The 27,408-nt window shown below is 40.7% G+C and overlaps 2 protein-coding genes across 5 annotated transcripts; both read right to left on the reverse strand.

The window, feature by feature from the left end:
• Window positions 1-1,030: 1,030 nt before the first annotated feature.
• On the reverse strand, window positions 1,031-9,714 carry psma3 (proteasome 20S subunit alpha 3). Its single transcript, XM_049595475.1, has 11 exons — window positions 9,598-9,714; window positions 8,444-8,526; window positions 7,750-7,873; window positions 7,470-7,571; window positions 7,313-7,386; window positions 6,996-7,068; window positions 6,822-6,887; window positions 6,409-6,455; window positions 2,587-2,654; window positions 1,293-1,357; window positions 1,031-1,200 (listed from the first exon to the last, which is right to left on the reverse strand). The coding sequence occupies exons 1-11, from the start codon at window positions 9,616-9,618 to the stop codon at window positions 1,156-1,158; spliced, it is 768 nt and encodes a 255-aa protein (XP_049451432.1). The 5' UTR covers window positions 9,619-9,714; the 3' UTR covers window positions 1,031-1,155.
• A 2,189-nt stretch (window positions 9,715-11,903) lies between these two features.
• snx6 (sorting nexin 6) lies at window positions 11,904-22,628 on the reverse strand. 4 transcript variants are annotated; one of them, XR_007450857.1, is made up of 15 exons: window positions 22,580-22,628; window positions 22,348-22,398; window positions 20,375-20,479; window positions 19,879-19,989; window positions 19,662-19,783; window positions 19,455-19,578; window positions 17,781-17,876; window positions 17,599-17,704; window positions 17,400-17,475; window positions 17,264-17,303; window positions 17,046-17,132; window positions 15,844-16,003; window positions 15,633-15,718; window positions 14,057-15,207; window positions 11,904-13,804 (listed from the first exon to the last, which is right to left on the reverse strand). XR_007450857.1 is itself a non-coding variant. In XM_049595476.1 (14 exons), exons 1-14 carry the CDS (start codon window positions 22,583-22,585, stop codon window positions 15,154-15,156), a joined length of 1,224 nt encoding a protein of 407 aa, XP_049451433.1. In that variant the 5' UTR covers window positions 22,586-22,628; the 3' UTR covers window positions 11,904-15,153. The 4 variants fall into 4 exon arrangements, 2 of the variants coding, with proteins under 2 accessions (XP_049451433.1, XP_049451434.1); XR_007450856.1 differs by having other exon boundaries at window positions 13,973-15,207; XM_049595476.1 differs by having other exon boundaries at window positions 11,904-15,207.
• Between the last annotated feature and the right edge of the window lie 4,780 nt (window positions 22,629-27,408).

Consider the following 27,408-nt stretch of genomic DNA (forward strand, 5'->3'; position numbering starts at 1 on the left):
CACATTGACCGCTGCAAACATTCAGTGGGCGTTTTTTTAAATGTACTTTGGCGATGCGGTTTCCATATGTGAGACAACGTCACATATCAGGGATCTTGGTGTACCAGGCTTCACAACAAACCGCTCCACTGTGGTTTTTACGTCACAAACATCCAGACGACGAGCTGGACTCAAGCACTGAAGACGATAAGTACATATTTTACGGAGGATCACGGGAACAGGCGTCAGGTTTTTTGTCGGAGACAGTCGGTGTTTGTGGCGCCGTTTGTAAAGAGCCGGAGTGGGCGTGCTCGTCGTCGCTTTTACGTAACAGGAAGAGAGTGACGGCAGAGCCTTATATGTCATCTTCCTCTCTGGAGGTTATTTCTACACAACAAACGCAGGGCGAGCACACTGATGGCTGCCTGTCACGAGCATTCATACCGACAGGTGAAGTTTGTCTCTAAAGTGGACACAAGTGTTCAGATACTTTACTGCAGCAAAAGTACTAACACCACACTGTGAGAATACTCCACTATAGTAACTATACTGTTGCATTTTACTGCAGTGGGTGTTTAAGGTTGAGCTCATTTTTGCTCCTTTATATCCTGTTGGGTGATTTGATCTACAGCGATTCATCATATTCCTCATTTCATGTTTGTAGCGTGTCTGTCCTGTGAGAAGCATGTGTCCCTGAAAAGTCAACTTAACATGGTGTCAAAGAAGCAGCCCTGTTTTCAGCTTTGTGACGATGCATTTTCCAGCTGATCCAAGACAGTTTCCAAAGAGTTTATTTAGCTTAAGAAGAAGAGGAATTTTCTCAGCACTTCATCCTTTATCACAAATGGTTGTCAATGGACAGGAAGTAACTGAAGCTGTCTGACAAATGGAGTGCAGTAAAAAGTACAGTATTTCCCTCTGACATGGAGAAGGAAGTAACAGAAAAAATAAATACTGAAGTACCTTGAAGTTGTACTTGAGTAAATGTACTTAGTTACTATCCACTGCTGCTCCTCTGTCAGTGATGTCGAGTCAGACAAAAAGAAGCACATGTTCTTCAACTTTTTTTTATTTTCAAAGCTGAAATTCATTCAAGCAAAAACAACCGACATGAATGTTCATGAACTATAAAACATAAAAAAACAATCTGATGTGTGTGTGTGAGCAGAGATGAGTCTACATGTTGTCTTCATCAGAGTCATCCTCCTCCTCCAGAGAGTCCTGAAACACACACAAACACCAGAATCAGCCGACTGCAGCTCTGTGTGTGTGTGTGTGTGTGTGTGTGTGTGTGTGTGTACGTGCGAGCTCACCTTGGCGTATTTCTCAGCTTCCTCTCTGACGTCTTTGGGTACCAGCTCGTGTCGTCCGTTTGTAACTGAGGGGAGAGGAGACAGAGAGGAGGGGAGTCAGAGGTGTCGCCATGGCAACCCGAGCATCAGCAGGAACAGGAGGAGGTGACAGAGTGTTCTCCTGCTTCCTCGGTGATTAACAGAGTGTTTACCTGCTCAGGTTCGAGCCACTGATTCAACGACATGACATCATAAACATGAAATTTCTCTCTGTTGTAAAAAAAAAAAAAAAGAAAAGAAAAGAAAAATCTGTCTCTGTACGCACTATGAAACAAAAACGACTTTAAACGCTCTCTGGCGTTAGCTGTCTTCCACCATCTCCTTTCAATGCGAAGACAAGTGCACACGCTAACAGTACCTTTTTTTAGAACACCTACCGGACCTCTCATCACCGTTTTTTCCTGATCAATGTGAGGACAACAGAGCTCAGTCAAAGATACAAGTGGTGCTGCGTTGTCCCACCATCTCCTGGTTTAATCAGGTCTTATCCAAAACCGTAATTTCTGTTGGACCAAATAAGACTGAGGCGCAGCAGACGCCTGTGTTCGTCCATGAAGATGCGCAAAAGTTTTTGATCTTACTCTATTGACAGCTTCAGACTGCGTCTACCTGAACAGACACAGCATCCAGATGTCTCAGGCGACACGTCTGCCTTCAGCCAGACTCCTGGACTACGTGTAAAAATGTACATCTCTTTTTCTTCTGCCCTTTTCTGTTTACTAAAGCCACTTTCCCACTTCACAAAAATCCATTAACACCTGCTAACATCTGGCTTTTTAATGCAAGGAGAAAAGATTTAGTCGGCCTTCACACCCAGGTCAAGTGACTGCAGTAGTCACAAGAATTTATTACCTCCAGCTCTGATGGGAACAAAACAGCCAGGTGAACGCGCCGATTTGAGCTCCCTTACCAGCGAGATGCAATGACACGCCACCACAAAATGCCACCGTCTCCGTCCAAGCAGCGCTCAAACAACGAGTTTGAAAGAGAGACTAAATACGTGCGAGATATGCAAAGAAGCTATTCCTCCCAACGTTATATCCTGCCTGTCTATCCTGTTTCACGATACTGAAGCTAGGTGCTCTCCAAACGCCGCTTCATCTGGACTTTAAAAAGTCGTTTTAAAGAAATCTACATGAATACTAAAAAACAAGGTCTAAACAGGAAGTGGAAGCTTTACGTGAGCAGCTGCAGACAGACAGACAGAGCAGTAACAGAAGAAGAAAAGCAGAACACTGATTGGTCGAGACCTTACCTTCTCCGACCCAGCTGAGCTCCAACTCGAAGGCTTTGTCCTTCACCTCGTCGTGGACGATGTAGATTCTGAAAGACAACAGAGGGCATGTTCATCACAGAGGCTGAATCAGAGCTTTTATTTTGGTGATAAACACACACCACTTTGGCTCCCTGACATCAAAACTGATTATAATTGAATCTGAAGCATCACACCTGTATCTGTGCATCAGGTTTACAGCCAGAGTTACAAAGAGCTCCACAAGAAGAAGAGTAGAACACATGAATAAAAATCCAGAGAAACATTACACTGCGTATCTGTCGGAGGCCTCTCTTTGTCACGGTCTATCCTGGACTCAAGTTACAGAAGCATTTTACTGCTGAAAAGACGTCCTGTTCATAAAACTGGGCCGTCTGTGCTGTAGACAGACATAAATGGTTTTGAAATTGGTGCTACATAACCAGAGAAAACACAGAAAAAGGACTTGTCACATTCGCTTTTGCTCCAGACATAGAAAACCTAAGCTCCTGCTGGTGGGTGATGTAATGGGAACTCCTCTGTTTGACATGATGGCGGCCAGCTGGTAACACACAACCTCATATTACAGATAAACAGTGACCTAAAACATGTTTCTGAAAACATCTGAGGCCATAAATAAGCAAAGCAGTAACACAGTCTTGGTTTCTATTTCGTCAGCACCACTCTTAGTTTTGATCTTGTTTTTTTCAGCCTCTGTTTTCACTGTGCAGGAAACACTATGTCATCCACTTCCTGTTCACAAATTCACCTTATTACTGCTAAACAGAGCACTAAAATATGTTAAATTTTAGGCAAGTATAGGCAGTGCAGTAACATAATCTTGGTTTATATTCAATCAGCACTGCTTAGTATGCGCTTGATTGGAGTTTGAGAGAGACAGAGGGAGGGGTGTGTCTCTTGATCTGCTTCTATACTCGTATTGTGCGCAGTGGCCGGCAATATGAAATCGTGGAAACAGCCTGTGATTCAAGCAACAGCCCAGGAGAGCCTGCATAATTCTGCTGGGTGACCTGTTATTTGTCATCCCCATCATCTGGCAAAGTGTCACTGGGAGGGGAGCAGGCAGATGTAGGTACAGGTGAGCTGGAGGGAAGTTTACCACAGTTCTTCTACACACACACTACCCACAATGTTTTGATACAAATCTGGGTGAAGTACACCTCTAAGTACGAGTACCTAATACTTGTACTTCTTGATTCAAAACTTGGCTGTTCTGAGAGCAAACCAATCCGACAACACTTCCTGTTTTCAGATCAGTTTCTAAGAGTTCTCTGTCGTCACTCAGTACATTTACATGACACTTGAAAAAAACAAATTATTGCCTTAAAGGGAAATTTCGGTTTATTTCAACCTGTCTCCTATCGCTCTAAATTTGTTTCAAGTGACTAGTGACATAAAAATAATAGTTAGCATGTTAGCCGTTAGCCTAGATACAGCCGGGGCGCATAGTAGCGTCAGACCTGTTAAAACGTAAGTGAACGGGCAACCTTCAAGTGCAAAGTTAGTCCACTAAACAAGCTTTTTTTCCACAAAGACCGCCTCATATTGTTAGGATAAATGTCAGAGAACATACAGAAAACGACATGTAAACGTGTTGTCTTTCCTTACCAGTGTGCTGCCATGTTTGTTTACCATTTAGCTCTGCTTTCCAAAGCGCAGCTGAAATATCGCGAGAACAAGCAGCGACAGCTGGAAGGCAGAACCGGACAGTAGCCTGACAAGTTCATTCATTTATTTTATGAAAGATTTATAGAATAATGGCTGACTTTTTGCCAGACTTCGACTTTGTGGAGGAGGAATTTGATTTTGCAGAGTTTGATGGCCGCCCTTATTTATTTGAGCCAGAATACACTGACGAAGAGCTTCGTGAAATTGAAGAACGGAGGAGAGAGAGAGAGAGAGGTGCAACAGGTAGAGGACGAGAGAGGAGGAATGGCTGCTGCAAGGCTGCGTAGCTCTGGAGATTGGTGGTGTACCTGTGAATGCTGTGCCCCAGTGCCCACAGAAGAGGAATGCCTCTGTTGCAAGGAATGGGACCGGCTGCAGCCTTATTTTCAAGGTCTGGATGTGACCGAGGACGAGACACCTCCACCTGGAGTAGTATCCAGCTGGGCTTTATCTAGAGCTGGCAAGATTTCAGGCACGCTATGAGATCGCTGCTTGTTCTCGCCATATTTCAGCTGCGCTTTGGAAAGCAGAGCTAAATGGTAAACAAACGTGGCAGCACACCGGTAAGGTAAGACAACACGTTTACGTGTCGTTTTCTATATGTTCTCTGACATTTATCTTAACGATAAGAGGCGGTCTTTGTGGGAAAAAAAGCTTGTTTAGTGGACTAACTTTGCACTTGAAGGTTGTCTGTTCACTTACGTTTTAACAGGTCTGACGCTACTATGCGCCCTGGCTGTATCTAGGCTAACGGCTAACATGCTAACTATTATTTCTATGTCACTAGTCACTTGAAACAAATTTAGGACGATAGGAGACAGGTTGAAATAAACCGAAATTTCCCTTTAATCGGAGTTAAACTAGACAATGCATGCGCACATGCTCCACGCCGCCTGCACTGGCGTATGACCCCGGAACAGACAAGACATGCTATTGTTGTAGCCCTCCAACAGCATACAGCGTTCTTATCTGCCTCTCGAAATCACCATGACCACGAGGGATAACCTTATCTGCACAATCAGTAACGCATTACATTACGTACGAGATGAATAAAGCTGTACGATTGTCCATCTTGCTGTTGTTCGAAAATGCCGGTCTGCCGCCTGACTCCAGTTGTTTATTAAGTGACGTAATAGGTTAACCGGAAAGGGGGCCGTATTAACCCGCTGAAACGACGCATATCGCCACCTAGTGTTGAGGAGGAGGACACGTTCCCGTCAGTAATTCGATTTTCTGAGTTGCATGTAAACTGGGACAAGGACAGAAGTCCGATTAGACGCCAAAATCGAATTTTGAGCATAGCTCGATTAAGCTGTGCATGTAAACGTACTGAATAACACAAACAGGAAGGAAAGAATGAACCTGAAATCCAAACTGGTCCAGAAACCAGTTCCAGACTGGTGTCAGTGTGCTGACACTGTGATGTGAATCATTATCAGACTATCTGATCTCATCTGATCGTCACAGGAAATGAGTTTTACTTCAGAGTTTCCTTCCTGGACAAGTAATCTAAAAAGCAGATCACTGCATTAATTGTCAGAAATATTAGACCAACAAAGAATCTATTGATACTTTTAATGATTCTACATCACATTCAGCAGCAGCAGGTTTTATATGTCTCCCAAATCTAAAAGAAAAATCATTCTAGCATCTTAAATTGAACAGTAAGTGAATAGAGTTTGGGGCTGAGATGGATCAATGATGACGATCAGAGATGTAGCTTAATAAATGATGAAAGAAATGATGATTAAAATAATATCTACTGAGACTTTAGCAGTGTGTGTGTTACAGTGACAGCAGTGACAAATGTTAAACTGAATTTGAGGTTTCAGTTCAGAACATGACGTTCCCCACACGTTCATTATTGTGACATCTGCCACCACATATTGATTTTTTTTATTTTTGGCAGCTGAGCCGTTCATTAGGAGCACTGTTAAATATATTTTAGTGCATATAGCGAAGCGTATAGTGTACTCTGGGCAAGACGGAGCAGCAGAACCTCTGGCACAAAAAAAAAAACACTACGTAATGTAGGAAGGGGACAGACTGATACAAAAGGAAACACACAAGAAAAAAAACAGAAAGTTGCTGACTGTTCAGTGTCAATAAAGTTCAGTTTGGATGTTGTTGACTCACATTTTGGCGACCTCTTTGACGAGTTCCCTGCATGTCATCTCTTTCATCTGAAGACACACACACACACACACACACACACACACACACACACAGAGTTACATCAGCAGGAATCTTTAAACCAACATGGCCGACAGAAAAACAACCATCAAAATCAGATCAAAGCTGCAGCTGATCAATCCTTTCATCAATGATTATCATATTGATTAGTTCCTCTATTAATAACTGAACCAAAGTGAAAAACACATGAACAACTCCTCAACACATCACTGACTGTCATCCAATAAAAGAAAGAGAAGATGGAACCAGGTCGTGATGAGGCGAACTCACGGCTATCAAAACAGCTGCACCTGATCAATTAACTGACTAATTGATTAATTGGCTGCATAGCTTTAGACTGATGCATAAAAACTCACCTGCAGTTTCTCGATCTCTGTCTTGGCGGCTTGTTTTGCTTTTCCAATGGCACAGCCCCAGTAACCCTGAACACATGAACACAGTCTGCTTACTGGTCTTACTGGGACTCTGACCTCCTGATGTCTGGTGTGTTGTGTGTGTGTGTGTGTGTGTGTGTGTGTAGGCTGACTCACGTGTGAGATGCCGGATGGGTCGACCATGTAGAGCTGAGGACCGTCATCTTTGTCATATGATCCCAGGATGAAACTGTAGAGAGACAAAAATCATCATCTCTTCCTGTCAGCTGCAGCTCATCTCTCTCTGCAGTGTTCATGTGTTTGTTATATGTGTCTTCTTCATCTTCATCACCATCCTCCTCCTCCTCGCCATTGTGTTTCTGCGCTCCAGATTTCACTCTTCAGCTTCTTAAACTACTAAAACATGACAACTGCCTGGACATGTTGCATCTGAACGCACCACACTCAGTGATCAGCTGATGTCATACACTCACCTGCAGCCAAACGGCCGCACAGCGCTGTACAGTGTGTAGGCGTGGACATACATGGCCACTCTGTCCGACAGGTGCTGCAACAACAGGAAACACTGTTAGCTTAGCATTGCACAGCCAGCAGGTCAATGAGGATCATTGCGAGTACTGAGAAACAAACCTTCAGTGGAATGTCATGTCCGTAGTTTGATCTGAAGTTGGATGCTTCTTCTCTGGCGACTTCGGACAGAGAGCGAGCGTCAGCCAACAGGCCAGCTACCGCCTGGAGACACACAGAGACAAGTCAGAGACCATCAAGAAAAAGTGAAACTGCACCAATATGGAAACATTTTGGAAGAAAGAGGTGAGCTGAGAAACACACGAGGCAACACATGAGAGGAGAGGAGAGGAGAGGAGAGGAGAGGAGAGTGTACTGGTGGCAGTTAGTTGGCAGTGGTTACCATGCCAACATGTCTGTCGATGTTGAAGATGCGTTTGTTGGAGCCCTGCTCGTACAGTTTGGACAGAACTAGCTTCTCCACCCCGAACACAACACCGTCCTTACAGCGGATACCTATGGCCGTGCTGAACACACACACACACAAACAGACACAGACAAACACACAGTTAGATGCATTCTGCGGTGCATTCAGGTGAAACCGTACAGTTTCTTAGTCAGAATGTAAATTCAGCAGCTGACACATCAGAACCTGAAGTCATTCAGGTGGCTATGTTAACTTACTTATTAATGAATTAATCCTTAATCCTAGTAGTCACCTAAAAAGTGTTTTAGTACTAAATTATATCTTCATATATCCTCAGGTATGTATGTATATAAGTAACTATACATTATTCCTTTCCCATTTAAATATTGGTAAATCTGTTATTTGTGTGTGAGTGAAGCTGCTATAACTTTTGACAAATAAAATGACCCTTAGTGAAAAATAATGACACTATTTTGTGAATTAAATATCTGAGAAATGAGCACAATCTGTCCTGATGACTGACTGACAGACCTTCGTCATTTCATCATCACACAGCCTGAACACTGCCACCTGATTGGCCACCTGTGTCATGTGACCAGTCTCTGAGTCACTGTGAGTTGATCTGCAGACTGAACACAAACTGATATGTTTTTTTGTTGTTTTTTTTTACCTGCTGTTCTCTACAGCCTTCATGGCGTACTCCACCTGAAACACCCGTCCATCTGGAGAGAAGGTGGAGGCTGACAGGTCATACTGTGGGACACAGACACAGGTGGAGACAGATAGACAAAGAAAAACATTTTCTGAGTGTTAACAATGTAAATAAGTTCATTAATATATGCATATTTGAAAATGCTTTAGTGCCTACTAAATTGTCAAACTGATAAGAACAGGATGGATCTATTTAATACATCTTAAAAGGTGGTTTTACTTCATAAAGAGGCAGAAAACCCATAATGTCCGTTTAATTTGGGAGAATTTTAATAAACTTCAGAATACTGAATGAGATTCATTCACTTGCAGCTGGAAATATTACTGAGACCAAACAACATCAGTAACACCTCACACTGATCCTTTGTGTATTTACCACATAATTCAAGTTAAAATGTACATTAGATACAGTAGATTTAATGGATTTACTTTAAGGGACCTCGATGTAGACTAAAGCGTGTCATGTGTTTTGCTGGTATTGTGTATGTGTCATTAATGTGCAGCAAAAGTTCCAATCAGCTGTCACCAAACTTTCATCATCTGCCACATTAAGCTGCTGAGAGACCGGTGTTTTCAGCTCTGACGTTGATTTCATCTAAATAAAGGCTGTTTGTTGGATCAAATGAATCCCGATTTAACCAGAACACTTCATTTCACTACATTAAAGAGGTAAATGTCTTCTTCAGGAGGCGAACTTCAAATGACACGGAGGAAAACTTAAATCTGCTGTTTCCTAAAGGGAGTTTGGCATGTACCGGAGCTAACTGTTAGCATCGACTCTGCTCACACTACTTGATATTTAGGTTATGTTACTGCAATAACACACCACACACCGACACTACAGTGAGACTTTTCTATTACTTACTGTATACTGTTAGTTTTAAAATGATAACAGCAAACTAAAGATAAATTCAATTATAACTTTGAACTCTGTTACTTTCAATTTCAGTTTAGCTTCGGCTAACAGGCCTCGTTGTGACTCAGCAGGCTAACATGCTAACCAGCTCGATCTACAGGTTATAATGAATGGTTTTAACTATAAAGTCGGATTATTTTTTATTAAACCTGGTTAAAATATGAGATAGAAACAGTCAGACTGAAGTTGAGACTCACCCCGGTCCCGATAGAGCTCATTTTGTGTCAGACTGTGGATCCTGTGGACAGCTCTCAGCTCCTGCGCCTCATCACACTCACACAATCTAAGTCCCGACTTCCGGCGACAGCCTTCAGAATAAAAGCCCCACTGACCATGACACAACAAAATAATCTCAACCTGTGATCTCAACATAAAAAGTTAAAACAACAACTTGATGATTATTAGTGTTAGTTTATTCAGTGCATAATATTACATCGTAACAAGATGACCAGTGCTGTCCACTTCACTTGTCAGCGAACTACGAATTTTACTCTGCACATTGAGTAAAGTTCATTTCCTGTACATTTACCCGCGGTCTCCTCCGTCAGCTTTACAGACGCTGCTAAAGAGGAAGTGACGTCAGTCCTGTACAGGTTGCTGCGGATTGTCTGCTGCTGCCGCCTGCTGCTGCGGAGTGACGCTGTTGGCATGTGAAAAAGAAATAAGTGTGTGGAACATAAGATTATTTCCCATAAAACTTCAATTAGTAGCCCCGGCTATAATTTGCTTAAATCACTGAAATCAACAGACCTATGTTTGGGACAGGCCTTTAATTTCTTTCACACAAAACTGTTGCTCAGCAAAGATCAGGAAATACAATCAAATTGTTTATTTAAACCAGTATGAATATTACTTGTTTTAAAAATTAGGCTTCAGATAATATATCAATTATAAATCATTCATTTGATCTAGCTCCAACAGGCAGAGCATCAGAGAGAGTTACAGCACCCGGCTTATCGACACAACACCACTTTATCTTGTTTAAACAGTCCTCACAACTTGGATTCATTTATACAAAAAAAAAAAAAACAACCTTTGATTTGATCTGAGGACTCTTACGGACTAAAGAAATATGAATAACTTACAGTGTAATGGAGGAATGGACACATAATTTTAGGTAGCCAAAAACTTGCTTTTATACATCTGAACTGCTTGGCAACCAGAGCAGGCCTTTAATTGAGACAGGCTTTTATTTGTCAAAATGTGTAGCCACACCAGGCTAATAAAAGGGACTGGGCTTTCAATTGAAGTTTTACGGTATTTATCATTTATTTATCTCTCTCATCACACAGAAACATGACGTGATCTCACCCTGGCTCTTAATTCATTGATATCTGATAAGTAATTAATTAAAGATGTGTTTTTTAAAGCCTGAAAAGATATGTACATTGTGCTTTCTGATGTTTTTTTGTAATAAAATATATATAAACTAGAATTACCACCTCGCTGTTGGATGCCTCTGCACACCAGTACAGTTGCACTTACAGTTTAAATCCATGTCTGAGAAGACATGGACGCTTTACACACATAAGATCTATACAATCAGCACAGTTTCAAGGTGGACACCAAAAATCAGTGTCACCAATTCAGTATCTGACCAAAGTCTCCCCTTCTGTTCCTGAGATATGAAGCTGAATGATGGCCAGAAAAGTGTTTTTGCAGAACATTATGATGTCACAATGAAGTTGACCTTTGACCTTTTGGATATAAAATGTTATCACTTCATCATTTTATATTATTTCACATTTGTGTGTGAGATTTTGTCATAATTAGCATGTGTTTTGTGAGGTTACAGTGACCTTTGCCCATCAAATTCTTATTAGTTTGAGTACAAGTGGACGTTTGTGCCAAATTTGAGGAAATTCCATGCCATAGTGACCTTGGCCCTTGACCTACGACCACCAAATTCTCAGTTCATCCTGGAGTCCAAGCAGATGTTTGTGCCAAACTTTTAAAACGAAATCCCTCAAGGTGTATTTGAAGTATTGCATTCATGAGAATGTAATGGACGGATATGCTGAAAACATAATGCCACAGATATCGCCGGCGCAGAGGCGTTTAAAAAACCAAGAAACCACAGACAAAAAAGAGGCTGCAGAATGTGCATTAGAATCACCGTGTTTTAAGTTTCCTTCAGTATCACAGTAATCCAGTGATAGTCCTCTGTACATCCATGGGTTCACTGCAAACAGGAGCTGCTCACACATCATTTAGCTCACTGTGACATGAAGTCTGATGTAGGATAAAGAAAACAGGCCGCAGGTCACAGCTTAATGACTCCATGGTAACACTACACTTCCTGCTTACATGACCCAAAGTATTATGGGGCATCAGTTTCTTCTTCTGCAGATTAAAGGATGATCTGATCTGTTTATAACAATCCTTTTAATGTTTGACTATGTTACACCTGTGAGTTAGACCTTCACCTGCCCCCCCGACCCTCCCGTCCAATCAGACAGCGTCTCCTCCTCCTCCTCTCCCAGTAAACCGGTGACACAGAGGGTTGTAAGAAAAGTGTCCGTAAAGTTTTATTCAGTCTCAGTATGACCAGGGTGGATTACAGACCTGCTGAACTTGAAACAACTAAAATGTTGTGAGTTTCATAAATCATCTGTTTTTATTCTTCTCTTCTTTTTATTTCTATTTTTTTTTCATCACGTCTTCGTCTTGAATCAGAAATGGAAGCTTTGGTCACATAAGAGTGAAAAAACATTCGTATACAGTGCACTTTAAAAAAGAAACAACAAATCAAACGGAGCGACTGGTCGACGTTAAGGCAAACAGACTGAAGCTCCACGGCAACAAACAGCTGATTCAGAGAAAAATAAACAAAGCTACTGTTAGTGATGATGATGATGTTGTTGTTGATGATGATGATGATGATTAGCGTTCATTAGTTAACTAATACAAACATATACAAGGCTTTTTTTTATTTAGTGACATTACACTTTAATAAGAACGGGAACCGAGAGCTGGACTCAAAACGCCGTCACACAGCAGCAGCACAGGAAGTTCACCGACACATTAAAAGCACGCCCGGATGTACACACACACCGCCAAAATAAGACGACAAAAGAAGATGAAGACAGAGTGACACGCTGATGAGACAGACTGAACCATCTGCACTGTGAAACACCTCCATGTTTTTGTCTTTATGAGTCATGAAAGTCTTTTTTTTGTCTAATGAGTGAAAGATGATCAAATTAAAGGTAAACTACACAGAACTGTCTCTACTGCCTGTGACAGGAGCAGCGGGGAAGTGACAGCCGACACCAGATTCACTCTCATTCACTACATTGTACACGTGTTTTTCTGCACAGTGTCTGATTGTTGGAGCTTCCTCCTGGATACGTGCTTCTGGTCTCCGCCTCTTTATAAAGTCCTGACTGACAATAAACTCTGTTCAGAGGGCGGAGTCTCTGCAGATAAACACAACACCACACTGAGGGCGGGCCATAGGTGATTACTGCTGTATGAATTTAGTGTTTTTAGAAAAAATTCTGCAGAGTTTATCTTTAACTCCTGTGAGAATAATGTAACAGCTACTTAAGGAAAAGACGAGATCATTTTCTTCATCTTTCACTCATTTTCTACACATCAACACAAAATATCAACTTCTACTGAAGATCGCTGGATTCACCAAAGAAACAGGTGAGACGCCAAAACTCATAATCACTAGAAAAAAATCAGTCATCGTCAAAATTATATCATTAATAGTCATAATTATGAGAAATTAGCTCTTATCTATTAGATAAATCAGTTATGAGATATTAAGTTGTGATTTTGAGATATTAACTGATAACTATGAGATACTAACACATACTTATGAGATATCAACTCATAACTATGATATATTAACTCATAATTCTGAGATATTAACTCATAACAATGAGATATTAACTCATAACAATGAGTTGTTAATTCATAGCTATGAGATATAAACCCTGACTATGAGATATTAACTCGTAGCAATGAGATATTAACACATAATTATGAGATATTAACTCGTAATTATGAGATATTAACTCATGATTATGAGCTATTAACTCGTAGCTATGAGATATTAACACGTAATTATGAGCTATTAACTCGTAATTATGAGATATTAACTCATAACTATGAGATATTAACACATGATTATGAGCTATTAACTCATAGCTATGAGATATTAACACGTAATTATAAGATATTAACTCGTAATTATGAGATATTAACTCATAACTATGAGATATTAATACGTAATTATGAGATATTAACACGTAGTTATAAGATATTAACTCGTAATTATGAGATATTAACTCATAACTATGAGATATTAACTCATGATTATGAGCTATTAACTCATAGCTATGAGATATTAACACGTAATTATGAGATATTAACTTGTAATTATGAGATATTAACCTGTAATTATGAGATATTAACTCATAACTATGAGATATTAACTCGTAATTATGAGATATTAACTTGTAATTATGAGATATTAATTCATGATTATGAGCTATTAACTTGTAGCTATGAGATATTAACACGTAATTATGAGATATTAACTCATAACTATGAGATATTAACTCATGATTATGAGCTATTAACTCGTAGCTATGAGATATTAACACGTAATTATGAGATATTAACTCATAATTATGAGATATTAACTCATAACTATGAGATATTAACTCGTAATTATGAGATATTAACTTGTAATTCTGAGATATTAATTCATGATTATGAGCTATTAACTCGTAGCTATGAGATATTAACACGTAATTATGAGATATTAACTCATGATTATGAGATATTAACTCGTAATTATGAGATATTAACTCGCCATTATGAGACATTAACTCATAGCTATAAGATATGAAATCACAATTATGAGACATTAAATCATAATTTTGAGATATTAACTCATCATAAGATATTAAGTCAGAATTATGAGATGAGAGCACAGATTTGTTTCTTAAGTGAATCCAGTGAGTTTCTGTAGATTTATATGAAACAGGTCCATATGTTCACACTTCTCTTTTTAGAAAAAAAAAAAAAGACTTCTGTGACTCAACAAAAGACAAACAGTTTGTGAGATGGAGGCTGTTGCAGGGTGGAGACCAGCAGAGACAAACTGGGACCAGTTCCTGACTGGGATCAGCACCGTCTCCTCTGAGTGACCTTCATATGTTCCTGTTGTGCTTCAGAGGTCTGTGGATCAGACTGAGGGGGGAGGGGGGTCAGGGGTCAGGGGTCAGGGGTTCAGGTCCCATCTGAGACCATCAGTCAGTGTGAGTCATGTGTTAGCTTTTGGCTAGCTGTAAATCTATTGATTGATTTCTATCTGTTTGTGTTCGTTGGAGAGAAACCGTTTGTTTAACCTGGAAAAAGAACACAGGACATTTTCTTCCCTCTGTTCTGTGATAATAAAGTTTTGTACGAGTGTCACTCAGGAGAGACAGAGGCTGACCACACGGGTTCTGCTGGACCAGTAGAACCAGTGCAGGTGCTTCAGGTCTGATACTGGACCAGTAGAACCGTTAGAACCAGTACAAGTGCTGCTGGAGAGAGAGGGAGAGGGAGAGGGTAAGGACAGGAGGAGGATGAAGAAGATGAAGAGGACGGTGTCTGGTTAGTGATGAAGACGACAGACTTCCTGTCACTCTCTCTCTCTCTCTCTCTGGTCCAGAGTTCTCAGTGTCGTTCGTCCATCGGGGCTCCGCCCACAGCAGGCGTGTGTCCAGTTGGATGTGGGCGGGGTTGCACAGTTAAGTATTTCCTTTCAGGACGCCCAGACAGCTCTGCAGCAGCTGGAGGTTCCCCTGCAGGTAAGAGGGGCGGGGTCAGGGACACAGGTGACACTCTGGACATTAACATCATTAATTTACTTAACTTAAACTTTTCTGATCCAGTGAGTTTCGAACTAATAACCTCTCAGTTTGAATGTCTGAACATTAAATTGAGAAGGTAAGTAATGACATACAGTGTATCTGACACAACAGAAATGATGAAATGAAGCCTCATGAACCATCTTTATGTTCTGGGCCACCTGGATGGCACTCTCTGTTCAACAAAGGGTTAACAGCACACTGAGCTGCCATTCCTGAAGCCTTTTCTTTAAAAAACAGCACCATCCAGTGGGGTCAGGAAACAAAGAAATGATTCTCGAGGGTTCATTTGGCCGTCACCACTGTTCAGACTGTAATATCTGTTACTAACTTCACCGGGTGATGCAGTGATCTGTTACCTTGGCGTGTTTAAGCTCCAGCTCTGCCAGCTCCACCAGGTTCTTCCTGAAAGCTGCCACTCGTCTCGTCTTGAAGTCTATGAGCTCTGTGTTCAGAACAGAATCCACTGTTAGACACTGCAGCACTCAGACTGTGTCACTCCCTGAGGTGTGTTTTGTTGTATCTGGAGACGTGAAACTAGTCTCACAGGTAAATAAGGACTCGGCTGACCTTGCTTGGCGGACTCAGAGATCTTTTCAAACTTGTGGCAGCAGAGCTGCTGGCTGGTCTCAGCCTGCAGGACGTCTCTGTTTTTGGCTCGAGCTTTATCCAGAGCCTTGTTGGCGTTCTCGTAGTCGACCAGAGCGCGGCTCCTCCGGTACAGCAAGTCCTGCAGACAGTCACACCACCACAACGTTTACTCACATTCATGTTCCTTTATCACAATTAACACACAGAAAACTATCAAATAAATGCTTTGTCTATTTTTGATGGAGCTGTGGTGCACTGCACAGAGCAGATTGATTTATCCTGCTGACAGGCACTGGATGTGAGATATAGACACAATATAATTATGAGGATCACGAGCAACAGGTGTGGCGCACAGGAAGTATACAGGAGAAAAGCGGACACACAGGAGAGCAAGACGACACAGCGACCATGACAGCAAGCCCTCGACACTGCTATGCAGCGGAACCCACAGCCCAAACAACGGAGCAGGAACCGCCAAGGAAAACCGTGAGTATTTTTTAACTGTGTTTGCGGCGGGTAGTGGAGGGGCCGGATTTGGGGCCAGGCAGGGGGTGTAAATTGGGGCTGGTGTGCCTCTGCGGTACTGGTTCTCATTTGTTCAGAGCAAGGGAGGGATGAGGAAGGCCGGGAGCTGCCACGGACAAGGGAAGAGTAGGCTATTCAGGACGCTACAGCCACTGGTGTTTCACATGGGCGAGTGGCTCGACTGGAAAGAGGAACAGCAAAGGACTGGCAGAGGACCTCAGGACTTAATGGACATTTTAGGCATCATCTGTTTTTTTTTTTTTTTTTAAATGACCCTGGTTTTATTGTAATAAATCTGTTAACACTTACGCTTTGTCTTGTTTTTTACTGTGCTCGCCCTGACTTTTAAATTACTTCTTAAACACTTTAAACTCTAAACCAAAATGTGGCCAGTAACAGACTGTAAGAATTGTTCTTTTTAGCTGAGATGATTTCCTGAAAACTCGCAGCCCTTACTGGCTGGTTAAGAGGAGTTCGTTTTCTAAACTATAATTAATCACTGCAACCTTGAGAGGTCCTTGAGCATACATTCATTCATGTACTAACAAAATATGAGGCTGACTGGTCCAATAGTTTGAGAGATTAACTGCTGAAATACAGATACAAACACTCACACACACAACCAAACCCATGATAATAAGATGTAACAGTCCGACCTTTGCAGCCTGGGACTCTCTCAGGTAATATTTTAACAGGTCAGCCAGCTTCAGGTCTTCATCTGCCGCAACTCGAGCTTCAATTTTCTGAAACACAACAAAAGAAACCTTCACACGTCTGATCATGGTCAAAACAATCCATCATGGGCTTTCTTTATACACAATATGGCCAAAGGTTTGTGGACAGTTCTGTTCATGTGACCTGACAACAAACGTACCCTCGTTTTCTCAAAGAGCTCTGACACTTTCAGGAAGAACCTGAAACAGGTAAACAGGAGGAAGTGATGTCAGCATGTTGAGTGTGAGAAATAAACAAAAAAAACTGCTGTGCTGAATAAGTTTGTTTGTTCGTACTTGCAGAGGTCTGTGGAGTCCTGCGTTCCTAATGTGTAGAGAGACGAGGCGATTCTGTTGATGTCATCTGCAGCGTCTGAACACAAACACCTGACTATTAGTCCAAAAACACTGGCTCCTATATTTCCCATAATGCACCTGGATAGAGTCTTTCATTAGAGACTCCTGCTTTCAGTTACAAAATAAACTTGTTTCTTACTTTTGTGCGAGCGGATCATTCTGTCAGATTTGGCCGAAGCATCTTTCACTCTGTTGTGATATTCTAACAGAAACGTCTTCTCGTGTTCGAAGAAGTCGTCCACGTCCTGAAAAACAAACAATTAATATCTGACAGACATAAAACCATGAAACTCTGTAGGAGCTCTGAACACTGTCTGTCACCTTGACTCCGGCCACCAGGACGCCGTCAGCAGACTTCACCACATTCTTAAAGAAGTCCTCCAGCTTCTCCTTCTTGTTCTTCCCTCGCACACTCAGCTGTGAGAGAAGAGGTCAAAGGTCACACACAACAACAACAACAACAACAACAACAACATGGAGCAGGAACACATTTCTATCTTCAGTTTCTGTTAAAATGGATCATCTCTCCTGTGGAGGACCACAAGGCTCCATCTTAGATCCTCTTTTGTTTGAAATGTAAGAGGATATGACATCATGTGCTGCTTTAACTTCCTGTCACTGGCTGATTATATTTGTCATCTCGTTTTAATTTCTAAATAAGCTCTCCAAACTGTCTTCACTTTGTCTGCCACCATAAAACTACTGTTCCACATATGTTTACATGTACATATAATATGCACATATATTAAGTGCACTCACACAGGAGAGCAAATAAAAAAAAAGTGTGCACACAATGTGTTGAACTACAAAAACACCCAACTCAACTGCTTTTAATTATAGTTTATGAAAGATAAGTTGAGTTCTGTTCAGGTGATAACAGTAAGAGAGAGTCTGAACAGCGGTTTGTGTCTCCAGATTCACAAACATAACCGTGTGAATTTTACACTTAGACTCAGAAAACAGGAGCAGAGTGAGACCTCTCAGCTTCACAGAGCAGAGTCAGATCTTCATATTTTAAAGATGAATCATTTTTTATTACAGTTTACCTGCTCAGACTGCAGGGGTGTGACGTGTTCTATCAGATGACTGAGGCTACATCCACACTAATATGTTTTAAAACACATAACAATTACTACCTTTACACCTAGTGTCCACACTACTTGTTTTACATAGGACTGCCCCCTGATAGTCGACCAAACGTTAGTCGACCAGAAAGGTCATTAGTCAGCAAGATTTCATTGGTCGCAAAGTCGCAGAAAAAAACAAAAAAACAAATATGAAATTCTATTAGGAGCTGAGCCTTGTCAAAATAAATCCAAACCTATATGACTGGACCATGTGGGAATTTAATTTGAAAGCAGTCAGACAGGAGTCAGGTTAATTTCCAGGGCTGGTACCTGCGGTTATTCCACAGGCTAGTTAATAACATGTCGGGCAGGAAATCCAAAGTGTGGGATCATTTTGAGAAGGTGAAGGACGAACCCAAGGTGATATGTAAACTCATCTTCATTGGTCGACTACAAACATGACGTATCATCTGAAACATGGAAGTAGCTACATGCCCATTAGCCCACAGCGTCATTAACAGGCGGCTCGCTCAGTGTGTGACGTGCACTTGTAGATAAAATATAGACCTATATTAATGAAGGTTCATTAGTACGGTTTGTATTTCTCTGTAATTTAGCACAGTGTTAACAATGTTACTGATACTATTCTTTCTCACACCTTCAACTCAAACCACCAAAATATATCATTTAATCATTACATTCATATCAGAAACACGCAGGAGACTAGTCCACTGATGGAACGAAATGGTGACTACTAGTCGACTAGAAAAATTCTTAGTTGGGGGCAGCCCTGGGGACCTTTGAAAACGCTGCTGACCCTGTTTTAGTTTGAATATAATATTACAGGCTGTGAGCTGAGTGCGGCAACATGAAGGAGATCAAGTGTGGATGTGGCCTGAAGGTGTGTGAAGTGTCAGCAGTGACTCACGTCCTGGTTGTACTCCAGGAAGACATGGAAGTTGAGGTCTTTCCTGAGGACCGGATGAGCCGCCACACGACACAGGAAGACCTCATGCATGGCGACGGTCTTCTTAAAGATGGCCAGGTACTCTCTGAAAACACACAGCGGTCAGTGTGGTGAACAGTCAGTGTTAGTGAGTGAGTGAGTTAATTAGTGAGTTGGTTAGTGACTCACGCCTCCAGCTCCTGCTTCATCTTAGTGAACTCCTCCTTGGTCATGGATCCTTCTCCCTCCCCCAGCTTCTGCAGCTTCTCTCTGGATGCATCAAAGTCTGGTCTGGGAGGGGCTGGGGGGATCTAAACAACAACAAAAACAAGATCAACAATAAACAACAATCAGATGGTTACATAATTGTTGCATGAGTGTGTGGGTGTGTGTGTGTGGCTCTTACGATGTATCCTGCATACTCTTCATTCTCGACAAACGAGTCGTGCAGCCAGATGAACTCTTCGTGCTGTCGTACCACTGAGAACTCGTTCTGCTTAAAGTTAGGGAGCGTGCTCTGTGGAAACAGGAAGTCCATCATCAAACATTCAAAAACCAATATGAGTATCGATCTGCTGTCTCAGTCATTACGTCATTACCATCCAGGGAACTAAAGAAAAAATGTATTGTTTGTCCTTCTACACTTGTGAGGACCCTCACTGACTTAAAGCATTACCTGAGCTGAACCTTAAAGGACGAGTTCGCAGTTTTTCATGTGTTGAAACAACAATGACCTTCATGAACACTGAAACATAATAATTCCTTCTGATCGTACTGAGCTTCATCAGAAGTGCAAAAATATGTTCTAAAGTTCAACTTAAGCTTTTATGTCCTCATGGTGCAGAAATGTCCTCACAGTCCAACATGTCCTCGCAAAGACAGGAACACACACGCTGTCTCACCTTGGTGTGGACGGTGAACTTGACCTTGTCTCTCTCACTCAGAGCGTCAGAGATGTCGACCTGCAGTGTGGCGTCCGTCTGCAGATCCACGTTCACTGCCCGCGGCTGCAAGACAGAGACCACATATCCCATAATGCACCACATCCACTGATCAGCAGACACAGCACCTTTGTCTAACACAGTCATCATGAATCCTTCTGTCCTGAACTTCATCATAATCCATACATTAATAATAAATAGATGCTTTTTGTGGGTGAATTGATCATTTATATGTTTAACACTTAAAGTTAACACTTAAAACTTGTTATATCTATTTAAACATAAGCATTTTCAGTTCTATGCCCTCAATTATTCTCTATTTATATTTTCCAAGGTCTTGTATCAAAGCTAGAAATTCCATTGTCATGACAGCACTAGCGCTTTGACCTTGATTTCAGCTGTATGTGTTACTTTAAGAGTACATTGAGGCGTTTGCTTGTCTGCGTTCACATATCTAAAGCTCCAGTGTGTAGGATTTAGGAGGATATTCCGGCAGAAATGGAATATAATATAATAAGTATGATTTCTTTAGTGTTTTATCACCTGAAAAAGAGAATCATTGTGTTTTCGTTACCTCAGAATGAGCTGTTATCTACATAGGGAGCGGGTCCTTGTCTACGGAAATCTCCATGTTGCACTCTCATGATTTTACAGAAGCTCAGAAAAGACAAATCAAACACTGGCTCTAGACAGGGACATTCATGTTTTTGCATCAGCGTCCACAGTTAGAAGCCCCTCTGCAACAAGCAGCATTGAAAAAACACTGATTTTATTTAGCATGAAACTGCTTTATTCAGTGTTTTGATAACCTGTTTGTTTTGGAGATGTGGAGACCTCTGTGGATAATTTGACTCCTGGTATAAACCCACTGAACAATGAACACACTTCTAACCAGGAGAAGTTTCAGCTGGTTAAAATCTACAATCCTCACTGCTAGATGCCACTAAATGCCCCTTCATCTAACACACCTGACTTCTAAATAAAGCCGATTATGATTTTCCTCCCTGCTAACTACTGCTGTCTGTTGATAGATAGATAGATAGATAGATAGATAGATAGTGTTTAATGTGTAATGACTGAATATTTGGTGACATGATTCAACGGGGACATTTCAGCAGAAGGTTAGTAGTTAGTAGAAGGTTAATAGTTTTACACTGCTCTAATCACAAAAGTAGATCAGGTTGATGAACAGCTGTCATTCATTTTCCTCTTCATGTGATAGAAAACTGAATATTTCAATGTTCTAAACTGAAGGACAATGTCACTGCATTCTGACCAAACTGTCCTCACATGATCAATAATGACACTAATCTGTCCACAGAGCAGACTCCACACATCAAACTGGGACCCAGCTGACCAGTCAAACCAGTGACAGACGGGTTTCACACAGAAGAGATGCCTCACTCTGTTCTGTTTCTCTCTGAACTCAGCACATCTGACTTTAACTGATCTGGAGCGGATTATCCAATTAGCATCTGTGTGTGTGTGTGTGTGTGTGTGTGTGTGTGTGTGTGTCATGTGACAGTCTGATGGTTAACCAGCACAGCAGCAGCAGAACAGATCATTAACAACATGTACATTACGTTAATGGTCTGAAACCGCCTGTTATCTGTTAGCTCATTAGCTGCAGAAGCTAACGGCCTACAGCTGTTTGGACTCTCAGCTGGTTGAACCAGTTTGACTCCAGCTGACACACAGCCCCGAGTCCATTAGCATCCAGCTTAACTACAACTGACAACACAGCCCGGAGCCCGTTAGCATCGAGCTAACGTTAGCCACCACGGCTAACCTGCGCTAACCTGGCTAGTACACCGGAGCTAAGGCTAAGTAGCTACTTTAGCCGAACACAGAGCTGAGCCAGGGCACACAGACAGGTGGACAGGGACATAAACAGACAGACAGACGGACAGACAGGTATACAGACAGGTACTCACTCCCCGGTCCTCCTCGGAGAGGAAGTCGGGTCCGTCGTCCAGCCCTTCCTGCTGCAGAGACACAGAGCACACAGCCGTTAGTTTACACCGACCGTGACACAACAACAACAACACCGACACAACCACCGGAGCACCGGCAGCTCACCGGAGCACCGGTGGCTCACCGGGACTCGTTAACGGGCTGATAAATGAGAGAATGAGGAGGGAGAGGAGAGAAGAGAGATAAACCCACCATCATGGCTGCGAACGGGTGGAGACAGGAAGTGGCGTGACGTCACGACGGCCAGGCTGATGTCATGAATCAAAATCACAACATGAAGGAGGACTGGATATTGATTTATTTTATTTTAATGTTTCTTTGTTCTGTTTTTTTTTTTTTTTTTTTTACTGTACTCTGTTCTCTTTTATTTTACTTTATTTGCTTTATTTTATTTTACTGTATTTTACTTTATTCTGTTTTATTTTATTTTGCTTTACTTTATTCTATATTATTTGGCTTTGTTTTACTTTATTCTATTTTATTTTACTTTACTTTGTTTTTATTGTATTCTTTTTTATTTTACTTTGTTTTTCTGTACTTTATTTTATTTATATTATTTGCATATATCCTTTAATTGCCCACATCCATTTTTACTTTCTGTCACTCTTGTCTGTCGTTTTTATTTATTTTAATTATGACTTTAGTTGTGTTTTTAATGCTCTGTAAAGTGTCCTTGAGTGTTGAGAAAGGCGCTTTTAAATAAAATGTGTTATTATTATTATTATTATTTCAATTTATTTCACTCTATTTTTAGATTTTTTTTTTTTTTTTTTATAAATATATTTTCATTGACTTTTTTGGAACATATAAAACAGCCGCATGAGTACATAAAAATGAAACAATGCAGAAAAATGAACACATATGCAGACATATCAACATACAGACAATTGCACAAAGTAAAGACAGGCTATAAAGACAGAAAAAGATACACTATAATGAATAAATGAGAGTTGCACTCAGGAAGGTGGCGGGATAAAGCTTCGCTGTAATTTAATCTATAAATGGTTACCAAATTCTTTATCAGATTTATCAGAGGAGCTTTGTATGGTGAATCTGAATTTCCATTTCTCCAGTCTGAGATGTTGCAGAGTCCAGCTCAGTGGATGAGTTGTCCCCCAGTAAAGAAGGATGTTTTCCTCCACTGCTCCACCCTCAAAGACAGATGTTACATTTGTGTGTTAAATTTGAGAGAAATATATTCATTGAGTGCATAAAAGTGTCGGATCTTTAACTTAAACCTGTGAAAAAATGGGAGCAAAAACAAAATTGTTGCATTTAAACATGCTGTAATGCAGCCTCTTATAAAAAAGAAAAATATAGACCCTACAGTTTCTCCACCCTCAGGCCTGTGTCTCATCCACCTTTTCTGTCTGAAGTGAGTCTTTATTCAGTTAAAACATTTTGAGATGGCACCATGGTTTTTATGAAACATGTCAGTGTAGTTTTAAACCACACCATGATGCTGAAACAGCTCTTTGAAGAGTTTTTAATGATCTCCTGCTGCTCCCATGCTTTTAGACCTGACAGCTGCCTTTGACACTGTGGATCACACAATCCTGTTTCATGACTTAAACACTGTGTGGGTGTTAAAAGGTTATTCCCTAAAATGATCCAGTCATACCACACAGATCGGAGCTCTTTGGTTTACCAAGATCAATACTCAGCTGCAGCGCTGCTTAGCTGTGAGGTGCCTTAAGGGTCTGACTAGTTATTAAAAAAGGTCAAGATTCATAGCAGCCAAAATCCAACCCACGTGTAGTTCTATCAGTGACCAACAGGAGGAGACATAACTCTGTGATCAGCTGACTCACCTCAGGGACTCTGAGTCTCTGCAGTCTCATGAAGCCTCAGATGTTTCTCTCTTTGTCTCCTCATGACTCATCAAATATGCTGAGATATGTTCTGCTTTGTTCACTTTGATTGAAAAAGGAAAAGTTAATAAAAAAGTATATGAAACACAATGAAACATACTGAAACACAATGAAACATACTGAAACAATGAAACATACTGAAACACAATGAAACACAATGAAACATAATGAGACACAATGAAACATACTGAAACACAATGAAACATAATGAAACACAATGAAACAATGAAACATACTGAAACACAATGAAACATAATGAAACATAATGAGACACAATGAAACATACTGAAACACAATGAAACATAATTAAATACAATGAAACATAATGAAACATACTGAAACACAATGAAACATACTGAAACATAATGAAACATAATGAAGCACAATGAAACATAATGAAGCACAATGAAACATAATGAAACATGATGAAACATAATGAAACACAATGAAACATAATGAAACACAATGAAACGTAATGAAACATAATAAAACATGATGAAACACGATGAAACATAGTGAAACATGATGAAACATGATGAAACGTAATGAAACATGATGAAACATGATGAAACACAGTGAAACATAATGAAACACAGTGAAACATAATGAAACATGATGAAACATGATGAAACGTAATGAAACATGATGAAACATGATGAAACATAATGAAACATGATGAAACATGATGAAACATAATGAAACACAGTGAAACATAATGAAACATAATGAAACATGATGAAACATAATGACAGGACGTTTTGTTATGACTGTGACAAAGACTGTTGCTGATGTGTAACTCTGTAGTTGTGCAGCTGGTCTGTAGTAGTTGGGTGCTTATTGTTGTGTAGTGGTTGTGTAGTAATTATTGTGTAGTAGTAGTAGTAGTAGTAGTAGTAGTGTAGTAATTGTTGTGTAGTAGGTGTGTAGTTGTTGTACAGTGGTTGTGTTAAAATTGTTGTGTCATATTAGTGTAGTTATTGCTGTGTAGTAATTGTTGTGTAGTAGCTGTGTAGTAATTGTTGTGTAGTAGTTGTGTACTAATTGTGTAGTAATTGTTGTGTAGTAGCTGTGTGGTAATTGTTGTGTAGTAGTTATGTAATAATTGTTGTGTAGTAGGTGTGTAATTGTTGTGCAGTGGTTGTGTAGAAATTGTTGTGTAGTATTTGTGTAGTTATTGTTGTGTAGTAACTGTGAAGTGGCTGTGCAGTGGTTGTGTAGTAATTGTTGTGCAGTGGTTGTGTAGTAATTGTTGTGTAGTAATTGAACAGTGGTTGTGTAGTAACTGTTTTGTAGCAGTTGTGTTGTTATTGTTGTGTAGTAGTTGTGTAGTAATTGTTGTGTAGCAGTTGTGTGGTGGTTTTGTAGTTATTGTTGTGTAGCAGTTGTGCGGGGGTTGTGTAGTAATTGTTGTGTAGCAGTCGTGTAGTTATTGTTGTGTAGCAGTTGTGCGGGGGTTGTGTAGTAATTGTTGTGTAGCAGTCGTGTAGTTATTGTTGTGTAGCAGTTGTGTAGTTATTGTTGTGTGGTAGTTGTGCAGTGGTTGTGTAGTTATTGTTGTGTAGTGGTTTTGTAGTAACTGTTGTGTAGCAGTTGCGTAGTTATTGTTGTGTGGTAGGTGTGTAGTTATTCTTGCGTAATAGTTGTGCAGCTGGTCTGTAATAGTTGTGTAATGGTAGTTGTGCAGTATTTGTGTAGTAGTCGTGTAGTTATTGTTGTGCAGTGGTTGTGTAGTAATTGTTGTGTAGTATCAGTGTAGTAATTGTTGTGTAGTATCTGTGCAGCTGGTGTGTAGTGTCTATCAGTGTCTGTCAGTGTGTCCTTGTGTGGACGTGGTGACGTGGACTCACAAACATGTGGGTCCATTAATAGCAGCAGCAGCAGGATCAGATTCTGCAGCTGATCTCAGGCACTGAGTCTGTTTCTCTTTATTCTGCTGCAGGTCTGAACTTCACAAAGCTGTTGCTGCTCCCTGCTGCATCACTCTGAGACTCACTGAGGACACCGCACACTCCAGGACCTTTTAAGGTCAGGAATTTACACCAGGCAGGAATCAGACAGGAAGTCAGGACTCAGACAGGAAGTCAGGACTCTGACAGGAAGTCAGGATTCAAACTCTTGGTTTAGTCATCTGTGTAGAAAGACTGCTGAACAAACCAGAGCTCATGTTGGGTCTGAAGGTGAATCACCTGAACCTGACCCACCTGAGAGCTTAAAACCTGTTTCCATGGAAACCACCGATGCTGCTGACAGTCTTTTGTTCACTTGTAAGATTAAACCTTTAACTATTGTGTCCCCTTCATTACATGTCATGCTCATATATAAACATGATGTACAGTGTACCATGTTTCATGTTGTGTTCAATGAAGCTTCCTGATGTTTCAAACATTCACATGTCTGTTGCTTCATTTTACACACAGTTACCTCAAAGTCTCGTTCAGGATGTTTGGAGACTTCATGTCTTCTGTTCACAGTTTAAAGCTCAGTTCTGTTTATACAAAGAACAGTTTGATTTGTTCTGATGTATTTATAGACAGAACATCAGCTGATGGATTAACATCACAATGTTCTGACAAACAGACCTCTGTCCACATTTTGTTGCTTTGAACGTTCTCCTGTGTGTGACAGCACACAGAACCTCACCTGGAGGATGTCATTGTACTCTTTGTTTCTGACTCTAAATACTACAATACCCATGAGCCTCAGCTGCTGTCAGAGGTGTGAGTAAAGATACTCTGTAACAATGCATACTGATGGGTTAATCTTTAATGGGTTCTACTCAGGTTATATACATTCTAATAAGGTCATACTGGTTCTAATGGGGTTTCACAAATACAGTATTTGTTGACAAAGTTCTACTAATGTCAGACTGGTTCTACTGCCATTCCATGGGAGTCTTGCCGGTACTAATAGTACACTAAGGTCACATGGGTTCTAATGGGGTTTCACAAAAATGCTAGTTCTATCAAAGTTCTTCTGATGTCAAATGGTTCTAATGCCATTCCACTGCAGTTTTACTGATTTTAATGTGTTCTGTTTAAGGTACGTGGGTTCTGATGGGGTTCCACAAATATAGTATTTGTTGACAAAGCTCTATTGAAGTCAAAATGGTTCTAATGCCATTCCACTGAAGTCCTGCTGGTTCTACTCATG

Source organism: Epinephelus fuscoguttatus, linkage group LG14, assembly GCF_011397635.1.
Source record: "Epinephelus fuscoguttatus linkage group LG14, E.fuscoguttatus.final_Chr_v1".
In the NCBI taxonomy this organism is placed as follows: domain Eukaryota; kingdom Metazoa; phylum Chordata; class Actinopteri; order Perciformes; family Serranidae; genus Epinephelus; species Epinephelus fuscoguttatus.

Coding starts and splice junctions, on each gene's coding strand:
- psma3 (XM_049595475.1), bottom strand. CDS start 9,618: ATGAGCTCTATCGGGACCGGG. Junction 8,527..9,597: donor TGAGCTCTATCGGGACCGGG/GTGAGTCTCAAC, acceptor TGTGTCCCACAG/TATGACCTGTCAGCCTCCAC. Junction 6,456..6,821: donor CAGAGATCGAGAAACTGCAG/GTGAGTTTTTAT, acceptor GTGTGTCTTCAG/ATGAAAGAGATGACATGCAG.
- snx6 (XM_049595476.1), bottom strand. Junction 19,579..19,661: donor ATGAAGCAGGAGCTGGAGGC/GTGAGTCACTAA, acceptor GTGTGTTTTCAG/AGAGTACCTGGCCATCTTTA. Junction 15,719..15,843: donor CTCTGAGTCCGCCAAGCAAG/GTCAGCCGAGTC, acceptor TTCTGAACACAG/AGCTCATAGACTTCAAGACG.